This window comes from Lepidothrix coronata, unplaced genomic scaffold, assembly GCF_001604755.1.
Source record: "Lepidothrix coronata isolate B3197 unplaced genomic scaffold, Lepidothrix_coronata-1.0 Scaffold365, whole genome shotgun sequence".
NCBI lineage: Eukaryota > Metazoa > Chordata > Aves > Passeriformes > Pipridae > Lepidothrix > Lepidothrix coronata.
The window spans coordinates 22,153-32,308 of NW_016690545.1; the positions used below are offsets into that span (position 1 = coordinate 22,153).

At 51.4% G+C, this 10,156-nt stretch overlaps 1 protein-coding gene and 1 long non-coding RNA gene across 4 annotated transcripts; one reads left to right on the forward strand and one right to left on the reverse strand.

Annotated features, from left to right (window-relative positions):
* Positions 1-130: 130 nt before the first annotated feature.
* Positions 131-6,526, forward strand: TMPRSS12 (transmembrane protease, serine 12). Of its 3 annotated transcripts, none has more exons than XM_017838866.1 (5): positions 131-336; positions 1,268-1,466; positions 3,254-3,525; positions 4,522-4,664; positions 5,829-6,526. In XM_017838866.1, the coding sequence occupies exons 1-5, from the start codon at positions 237-239 to the stop codon at positions 6,066-6,068; spliced, it is 954 nt and encodes a 317-aa protein (XP_017694355.1). In that variant the 5' UTR covers positions 131-236; the 3' UTR covers positions 6,069-6,526. The 3 variants fall into 3 exon arrangements, with proteins under 3 accessions (XP_017694355.1, XP_017694356.1, XP_017694358.1); XM_017838867.1 differs by lacking the exon at positions 131-336 and adding an exon at positions 466-551; XM_017838869.1 differs by lacking the exons at positions 131-336; positions 1,268-1,466 and adding an exon at positions 2,989-3,174.
* Positions 6,527-6,758: 232 nt separating this feature from the next.
* On the reverse strand, positions 6,759-10,070 carry LOC108509434. The gene is made up of 3 exons (XR_001878624.1): positions 9,899-10,070; positions 8,304-9,792; positions 6,759-8,269 (listed from the first exon to the last, which is right to left on the reverse strand). It is a non-coding gene; the product is annotated as an uncharacterized LOC108509434 (long non-coding RNA).
* Positions 10,071-10,156: the final 86 nt, after the last annotated feature.

Here is a 10,156-nt window from a genome sequence, read left to right on the forward strand (position 1 = left end):
CGGTCCCCGAGGGAGGGCCGGTCGGTCCCCGAGGGAGGGCAGGGCCGGTCCCCGAGGGAGGGCCGGTCGGTCCCTGAGGGCAGCGCGGCCCCTCCCGTCCCCCGCAGCCCCTCCGGCCGCTCTCCCCGCGCCGTCCCCGCCGCCCCAACGGCCCCGTGCGGACACCGGCACCGGCCGTTCCCCCGGGGCTGGGGGGTTCCCTGAGGCGCCGCCGCCATCTTCGCCCCTCGACGGAGATGCGGCGGGGGCGGCCCGCGGTGCCGCTGCTGCTGCTCCTCCTGCTGCTGCTCGCGGGGCCCCGGCCCGGGGGAGCGGCCCCGAGGGACCCCAGCGAGGGTACCGGGACCCACCGGGACCCACCGCGGCCGGGGAAGGGGGAGGAGTTGGGGGGCGGGTGTGTGTGTGTGTGCGGGGGGTGTTTCCACACAGACGCGAGGAAAAACTTCGTCTGCACCTGGATTTGAAGGGGGGGGGAGTTCGTGAAGCAGCAGCAGCGGCGGCGGCGCCTCGAGACGCGTAATGTCAAATCTACGCGCGAGGGATGCACCTTAGTAAGATAGAAACACGTATTTGATACCAGCCAAGAAGTCCCGGGATCCTCCAAGGCAGCGAGGATGATTTGGGTGGGGAGGGACCTTAAAGATCATCCAGTTCCACCCCCCTGCCATGGGCAGGGACACCTTCCACTAGACCAGGTTGCTCCAGCCTGGCCTGGGACACTTCCAGGGATGGGGCAACCTCTGGGAAATGCATTCCAGGGCCTCACCACCCTCAGAGAGGGGGATTTCTTCCCAAAATCCCATCTAAAATCTGCTGGCACTTTGAACCCATTCCCCCCTGTCCTGGCACTCCAGGCCCTTGGAAATAGTCTCTCTCCACCTTTCCGGCAGGTTCCCTTCAGGCACTGGGAGGTCACAATGAGGTGACCCCAAAGCCTTCCCTTCTCCAGGCTGAACAATCCCAATTCTCCAGCCTTCCCTCATGGCAGAGCTGCTCCATCCCTCTGATCATCTTGGAGCATCTCTGGACTTGCTCCAACAGCTCCACTTCTTTCCTGTGCTGTGGGAACGCTGAAGATTGAAAAAAAAAACAAAAACAACTCAAACCAAACAAAAAAACCAACAAAACAACAAGACACCTAAAAAAATCCCCCCAAAACCCCAACCAACCAAAAACCCCAACGCAACCAACCAATAATACCCAGACCCTCCCCCCAAAAAAGCTCCGTTTTTTCCCCCTAAACCCCCTGTCCTGTTGTGTTTTGCAGAGTGTCAGCAGCAGCCGCCCCTGGCCCGGAGAGCCACGTCCTGGATCGTGGGGGGCCACGAGGCCCCGGAGGGCGCGTGGCCGTGGGTCGTGAGCCTGCAGGTCCTGCGAGGGGGCGTCCGGTTCATCCACCTCTGCGGGGGGGTCCTGCTGAGCCGCAAGGCCGTGCTGACCGCCGGGCACTGCGTCGAGGGCAGGAGGTACGACCGGGCTGGCACCGGGCTGGACACCACCGGGGGGACCAGCTGGGCTGGAGGCAGTTTGGGTCACAATCTCCCACATTTAGGTCACAATCTCCCACATTTAGGTCACAATTTGCCAAGTTTGGGTCACAATCTCCCACATTTAGGTCACAATCTCCCACATTTAGGTCACAATTTGCCAAGTTTGGGTCACAATCTCCCACATTTAGGTCACAATCTCCCACATTTAGGTCACAATCTCCCAAATTTAGGTCACAATCTCCCACGTTTGGCTCCCAGTCTCCCACGTTTGGCTCCCAGTTTCCCATGCTTGGCTCCCAGTCTCCCATGTTTGGCTCCCAGTCTCCCATGCTTGGCTCCCAGTCTCCCACGTTTGGCTCCCAGTCTCCCATGCTTGGCTCCCAGTCTCCCACGTTTGGCTCCCAGTCTCCCACGTTTGGGCCACAATCTCCCACATTTGGGCCACAATCTCCCACGTTTGGGTCACAGTCTCCTACATTTAGTTCACAATCTCCCACGTTTGGCTCCCAGTCTCCCACGTTTGGCTTCCAGTCTCCCATGTTTGGCTCCCAGTCTCCCATGTTTGGCTCCCAGTCTCCCACGTTTGGCTCCCAGTCTCCCATGCTTGGCTCCCAGTCTCCCCAGTTCCAGTCGCTGGGTGCAGCACAATCAGTAAAGTCAACCTGCAAGAGTCCCATTTGCCCCTGCAGATGGAAGTGGCCCATCAGGAAAGGCCCTGGGGGTGTTGGTGACAGCAGCTGCACATGAGCCCAGGTTTTTGGTGGTTTTTTTTTTTTCACAATGTGGTAACAACTGCTCAGAACAGACTTTTAACTGTGGCCTTTGCCACACTTGCACAATCTGCACCAGTTGCCATCGACTGTGTTGACACAGCCATGACCCTGAGGGAAAGTGAACTGTAAAATCCCTGAACTTTGGAATTTCATCCTTCATCGGGACTTTGTTACATCAACTCCCTGTTTCTTTAAGTGAATTTAACAATCATTTATTTGCAATATAATGCCTCTTTAAATTATCAATTGAATTTCTACCTTAACTTTGGAGGCTAATCTGAATTTTATAGCTCATCCCAGGCCAAATTCAAATCCCACTTAATACCAGTAAAGATTTTTTTCAACATACATGAACTAGAAATTAGGTCTGAAAGACTCCAACCCTATTTCTAAATTTCATATTCATTACTGTTACTTCTAGTTAATGGATTTCCCTAATCTAGGTACAAGCAGAGTCTTTCTAAGCATTGTAGGGATGAGCCTCTGCAAAATAAATCCAAGTTTTTAGGCTTTTCAGAAGAATATCTCCTGGTGGCCTCTGCTGAGATGGGGTGGGAGGGAAAATCCAGGTTTCAGCTTAAATCATTAACCTGAATTTTCCTTACCAGCCACAACCAGCATTAGGCAAAGTGAGTGTCCCCAGGGACAAGGGGAACGAGGCAGATTCATTCTGGAAAACATTTACTATGGAATTTTCAATACATATTCCTAAAGGTGCACGAGCCAGAGAGGGCAGGCTTAGATGGGACACTGGGAAGAAATTGCTCCCTGTAAGGGTGGGGAGGCCCTGGAATGCATTTCCCAGAGGACGCCCCATCCCTGGAAGTGTCCCAGGCCAGGTTGGAGCAACCTGGTCTAGTGGAAGGTGTCCCTGCCCATGGCAGGGTGGGGGGAACGGGATGGGCTTTAAGGTCCCTCCCAACCCAACCCAACCCAACCCATTCCACGATCCCCTAAAACCAACCAGCCAAACTGCGGATCCCCCCGCAGGAACCCGTGCTTCTGGCGCGCCGTCCTGGGCCTGCACAACCTGCACAGGCACGGCCCCCACACGGCCAAGAGGAGGATCAGGAGGATCCTGGTGCACTCGGAGTTCAAGAGCGAGACCTTTGAGAACGACGTGGCCGTGTTCGAGCTGAGCTCGGCCGTGCAGTCCAGCCTGCACATCCAGCCCATCTGCCTCCCGCCCGCGCCGCTGCAGCCCCAGCTGGAGAACGGCTCCGACTGCTACGTCAGCGGCTGGGGCCGCACCGCCGAGAAGGGTAACGGGCCCTGCCTCTCCTGCCTGCCTGCCATGCCCCAGGGCTATGCCTTCCCAGGGGAATGGAGTCCCACTGAAACAGGGGGATGTTAGGAAGGATATTAGGGATCTTAGGAATGCCTCTCTGTGTGGGGAGGCCCTGGAATGCATTTCCCAGAGGACGCCGCCCCATCCCTGGAAGTGTCCAAGGCCAGGTTGGATGGGGCTTGGAGCAACCTGAGCTAGTGGAAGATATCCCTGCCCATGGCAGAGGGTGGAATTTATTGTCTTTGAGGTCCCTCCCAGCCCAAACCATCTGTGATTCCAACTGGATTTGCTCAGGTTACGGTCCCCTCACACAACTTCATTAAACTCTCTGCAGTGAGATTCTGCTTCTAGGGTTTTTTTCCATCATGACCAGGTTAGATCCACACAGCTGCAACCACAGGAATACATTTCCCAGCCTTTCTTCCAAGAAAAACATGAAAAAAACCCCCAAACAACTCACCTGACTTTCAGATTTGTGGTCTGCTGGAAACAGCTTTTCTATCAAAAAGCAACAATTCTGACGCTGCTTGTTGTGAACTGGGGGGTCCCCAGGGATTGATGAATGGGGTCCCCAGGGATTTAGGAATGACTACACTCCTTCCAGATCTCTCTTTAATCCTGCTGGGCACAAACTCGATGCCAGCTGGTGTGTGGGAATTTTGGGATCACATGAGCCCTTTAGATAAGTCACCTCTGACACTTGGAGCGAGGCAGGTGCATTACCACTGCTGCTTCTTCTGAGGAAGAACTGCAAAATGTACAGCAAACCCAAGTCTGCAAACCCTTAAACCCCCTCCAGTTCCAATCCATCAGGAGCAGGCAGGATCCGTGTCCCACCCGTGCCTGAACACGTCTGGGAACACGCCCCAGCTGGCGAGACAGGGGGGGGAAAAAAAGCACAGCAAAAAAAAAAACCGCTCCCCACACACCCCAGCACATTTCACCTCGCTGAATTCTGCCTCCATTCCAGGTAAAATCTCCCCTGTGCTGAAGGAAGCCCGGGTGGAAATCCTCCCTCCCAGCCTGTGCAACAGCTCCGAGGGCTACGCGGGGCTCATGGACCACAGGGTGCTCTGCGCCGGCGCCTGGGCCGGGGGCACCGACACCTGCCAGGTGAGAGGGGGGTGGCTCAGGGGCAGCAGCAGCAATTAAAACAACAGAAATGCCAACTAGAAAACAGGCCAAAGGCAAAGGAAGCGTCAGAAAGAGGGGTGGGTCGCTGATGGTGAAGCAGAAATATCTCAGGTACACGTTTGGTGGCGTCAGAAACGTGGCAAGGGCCTGTGAACGCTGAACAAAGGGAAAGGTTAAAGAACGCAACAAATCTGTGCCACGGAGGTGGCAACAAATTATATATGACACTGGACACACGTGTTGCTGTGCCATGGAGCGTGTGTGAAGCACACCAGTGTGCCACCCGTTTTTATGCTTTTGGAAGAGAGCAGCAGCACTGCACAGGGATGGGGCTCAGGGATGGGGCTCAGGGATGGGGCTCAGGGATGGGGCTCAGGGATGTGGCAGGGCTTCCATTCCAGTGCTGAGCAATCACCACCTCTTTCTCAGAAAAGCCAATTCTTGTGTCTGAAGCACTGGCAGAAGCTGCAGCACCAGCTGGGACATGGAGACATTTATAATTAAACCCCATAATGTGCTTTGTCTGATACACTTCCTGCTTCCCTCAGCAGTTTTCCCCGAGTAGGTGACACGGCCAAGAATCAGGATGTGTGTTCCTTACCGTGTGTCTTGGTGCTTCCACACTGTGTGGACAACACATTCCCCAATTAACTGAGGAGTGAGGAGCTGAGGGAGACAAGGCTTGGCATGAAAAGGTGCAGAGAGAAAACAACAGAACTTTAAAGACACTGAAGCAGTGCAGGCCTGGGGTTCTGGTCAGGGCAGTGTCTTGAGCAGAATCAGGAGGAATTTCTTCATGGAAAAGGTGGTCAGGCCTTGGAAGGGGCTGCCCAGGGAGGTGGTGGAGTCCCCACCCCTGGAGGTGTCCAAGGAAGGCCTGGATGTGGCACTCAGGGCTCTGGGCTGGGGGACAAGGTGGGGATGGGGCACAGGGTGGACTCGGTGATCCTGGAGGGCTTTTCCAACCTCAAGGATTCCGATTCTGTGTCACCACACTTACCTTGACTCGTCCATGTTACCGCCCACGTTGCCATCACTGCTGCTGTCGTTAACTGAGCTGCCTAAAGTTAAAAACCCTGCCTTTATTACTGCCTGGATTCTGCCTTTCCACCTTACTGGGGTTTTGTGGTGTTTTACCTGCAGGGCGACAGCGGGGGCCCCTTGGTGTGTTACCACCCCGACAGGTATTACCTGATCGGCATCGCCAGCTTCGGGGTCGGCTGCGGCCGCCCCAAGTACCCCGGGATCTACGTCCGGCTGTCCCAGTACAGGACATGGATCAAGACAAAACTTAAGCTGACCAGCAGGACTCCAAAACCCACGAGCACCACGCTCACCCTCCTCCTGACCGTGGCGCACACGGTGCTCACCCAGACCTTCTAAGAGGGGCAAAACCCAGCGTGGCACCATCGCGGAGCTCGGCCCTGCCTGGGGAAGCTCGGAAAAAACCTGCTCCCTCCTTGGCCCTGCCTGGGAAAGCTTGGAAAAAAACCAGCTCCCTCCTGACTCACAATAAATCCGAGAGCCAAAGGACGTGCACTTACTTTTTAGGAGTCGCGTTTGCAATTGTGGGTTGTTTTTTTTTTGTTTCCTGCCTCTGAAATCCACACTGAGGGGAGAGGAAACGGTAACAGCCTTGGCCCTAATGCTGAAAATTGAACAGAGGGATGTTATCAACTGGCAACACTTTCCTCCCACCCTATTTCTGCGCCTTTCCAGCCACCAGGAGGTTAAATACACTCGGTGATGCCACCAGGGTTTGTGGATGGCAGATGCTCCCTCTGCCGGGTAAAAGCCAGCAGAGCACACAGAGGTTTTAATAAACCATTTAATTAACCAAACCTCAGCTGTGGCTCAGCTTATTGAAATCTAAGAAGGTAAAAAAAACCCCTGCAGAAAGGTAAAAGTTGTTCTGCACTCACGATTTTTAGCATGACAGGTGCTCTTTCATCCGCTAAAATTGACAATTAATTATTCCTGGCCACCTTATGACCCGATCCCACAGAGGTATTTCCACCTGGACAGCACCACTGCAGTTCTGTGCTAGTCCAAAATAAATAGGGACCATCAGAATTATAATATTTTGGCGACTTTATTTACCAAGGTCAAAATTTGCAACCATTAATTGTTTCAACAAATATTTACAAATCATGGAAAGCACGGACTGTTTGGAACCAACCAGCAGAGCAGCACTGGGTGCTGCACCTCTTACCCTCAGGAGTGAGATTTTACTCTTTACAATCGAGATTTTAAAGTAAATCCAAATTAAGAACTTCGTGGTCAGTGATTAAAGAGCGAAACTCGTGTTACTGTTTAATATTCCCACGATGAAAAAGCAGCTGCTCTTTCCAACACACTGTTTTAAAAGAGGATAAAACTTGACTCCTGGTGTGTCTGGCAGCAGGGCAGGTGTTGGACACAGAAAGAACTGGCCACCACGGTTCTACAGCCTCAACATTGGATAGGTTTTGTTTATTATTATTCCATATTACAAAAGGAAAAGGAGAATACCCAGTGAGGATCAGCTACCACAGAGTTCCCAAAGCAGTTCAGAACTGCAGGTCAAAGCCTCTCTCACACGTTCCAGGTAACACACACACAACACCTGAGGGGAAAGGTCCAGATCTCTGAGGTTCACACTCCAGGCTGTTCGTTTGTCCTGAGATTCCACCAAAGAAACAGGAGGCACTGACACCTCTCCAGGAGCAGCTCCCTCAGGGCAGGACTTTCCCGACCTCGTTTCTGATGTGCCAAAAAGCTCTTTTCTGGCAGGGTGGCAACCAGGAGTCAACTCCAGGCTGGCCTAAAGGAAACGCCTCGGGACTCGTGTCCAGAACAATCAGAGATTTAAAAACTGCAGGAAAAACCACCCTTTTATGACCCACTAACCAGGAGATCGTGGAATGCAGATTCCTCATGGCAGAGAGCTCTGCTTGCTACAAGTCCATTAATTCCCAAAGGAGTAAAAATCAAAAATCCTGACTGACCATGGGATAAGCATCACACATCCAGGGAGGGAGCAGAGCTTGGAATTCCACCCGGATCCGAGCGAGCACGACACACAGGGAGCTCCAACACCTTGGGACAGCACAGCCCACAGTGCAATTCCCACTGGCAGAACTGGAAGCAGGACTGGTATTCGATCCCAGCTCTGGAAATGGGGGGTTGTTACTCATGCAAAAGAGCTGCAGACACGGTGGGATCGTTCCCAGAGCCCTCCTGGAATGGGATGGGGGGACGGGACTCTGGAGGTCCTCCTGTCCCACCCCCTGCTAAGGGGGGGCATCTACAGCACCTGTCCAGGGTCAGAACCTGCCCGGGGTCACAACCTGCCCAGGGTCACGTCCTGTCCAGGGTCACATCCTGTCCAGGGTCACATCCTGTCCAGGGTCACATCCTGCCCAGGGTCACAACCTGCCCAGGGTCACAACCTGCCCAGGGTCACAACCTGCCCAGGGTCACGTCCTGTCCAGGGTCACATCCTGCCCAGGGTCACAACCTGCCCAGGGTCACAACCTGCCCAGGGTCACAACCTGCCCAGGGTCACGTCCTGTCCAGGGTCACATCCTGCCCAGGGTCACAACCTGCCCAGGGTCAGAACCTGCCCAGGCCCACAACCTGTCCAGGGTCACATCCTGCCCAGGTCCACGTCCTCCCCAGACGGCTCCGGGGATCTCCAAGAATGGAGATTCCCCACCCAAAAGAGTCCTGATCACATCAAACACTTAATTTTCACCTGAAACAAAAGTGTACAAACTGAACCCTCTGACACAATCAGATCTAATGTGCAGATACTGTCAACTGTGGGGAGTAAAAAGCCCTGATTTCTTTATTATTTATTCTTTTTTTTTTCCCCCCCAATACTCTTTAGGATCCATTTTTTTTTTCCCAAGTTGCCCACAGACATACAAAATTAATTCAAATATCTCCTACACCAAAGAGGAATCTCATTTGACTTTGTACTATCCATAAAAATATATCCTTGAAAATCTGGTTCACAAAATATTTCATTTGGTTACTAAAATGAAATATATAAACTGTCAAAATACGTATAGAAACTCAATTTCAGGTTTTGTAAAGATCACAATTCAGCTACAAAATATACCAACCATCTCCCTGTTTGCAATAGAATATTTGCTTACAAAGACACCCTCACTTTGCAAAATAGTTCCTACCTTACAAAATTAGGCTGGAAATGGTAATTTTGCACTACTTCCAGCAATAACCCAGAAACTAGAACCTCGTAACCCTTTGGTATAGATCTTCCTTTTTTTGTTACTTCATCCTTTCTCTTCTATTTGGTTTCATGTTCCAAAGCCCAGGAGAATCCCCAGCCACTGAGTGTTTCACTGTAACACAATTTAATTTTCAACGACTGATGTTTCTCATTGCCCAGGACTAAGAACAAACCTCCTGTGAAATTCAACTTCCAGAAGTTTGAATTTCGGAAATTCTTCAGGACCTTTTGTCATCAGTCCCTGTCCCACCACACTGTGCTTTAAAACCAGGGATGTGTTGAATTGTCTGGGGAAAATCAGCACAGTTTCCTGTGCCTCAGACATTTCCAGGACCAGGCCTCCCGCTGCCTTCTGCAGATCCTTTTCCCAAATCTGATAAACACAGCAAACATGGATTAAAAATCATCCCAGCTTTTTTAAACTGCCATCTGAGAAAGAGGAAAAACATAATTTATACCTCGAGCAAAGTATCACCTGCACCTGTAAATGCCAACTTACAGGTTAAAATAAAAATATTTACAGACAAGTAACTGAAGGAAAAAGGATTGAAAAGGAGTAAGAAATCAAAACATACACTGGTTATAAATGTTACTAATAATGTCAGCTATGGCAAGGATTCCATTTCATCCACGTTTTCACTGGAACCAAATTTTGCCTCCATTATTAGAGGTATTGGTAGGAATTCTCAAAGAAACTCTCATCACCTGCCTCGTCACACGTGACTGTCCTCCCACTGCAGCTGCAATCTTGACTCTTATCAGTTTCCAGTTGTGCCAGCAGGAATTTTGGTGAGGTTTTCTTGTTTCCTTTTTGTACTTTGTCACCAACACGTTGTAAATAAAATCTATAGAGTCTTTGAGCTGTGAAATCTAGGTAGAAAAGTTTCATTTTTGACCTTTCATCTAGTTTAAAAAATTCAGTATAAAAAAAAAAAAATTCTCCTCTGAAATTTCACCAGTCCCCAAAGGTTTTTACCTTCTTTTCTTACACACTTTTATGACAGTAAAGATCTTTCAAAGTTTTTAGTTCTTCAATTAGAGTTTTGTTCTGGTTTTCCAGGACTGCCACTCGATTTTCCAGACATTTCACATACTCCTTCTTCTTCCTCCGGCATTCCCGGGCGGCTTCCCTGCAACACACAGGCAGGACTGTTCATCTCAGGGTTGTGTCTGTCCCAGGGATGTTACAGTTCTGAGAGAGCTCAACTGCAGGGAGGAACAAAACCAACCCAGA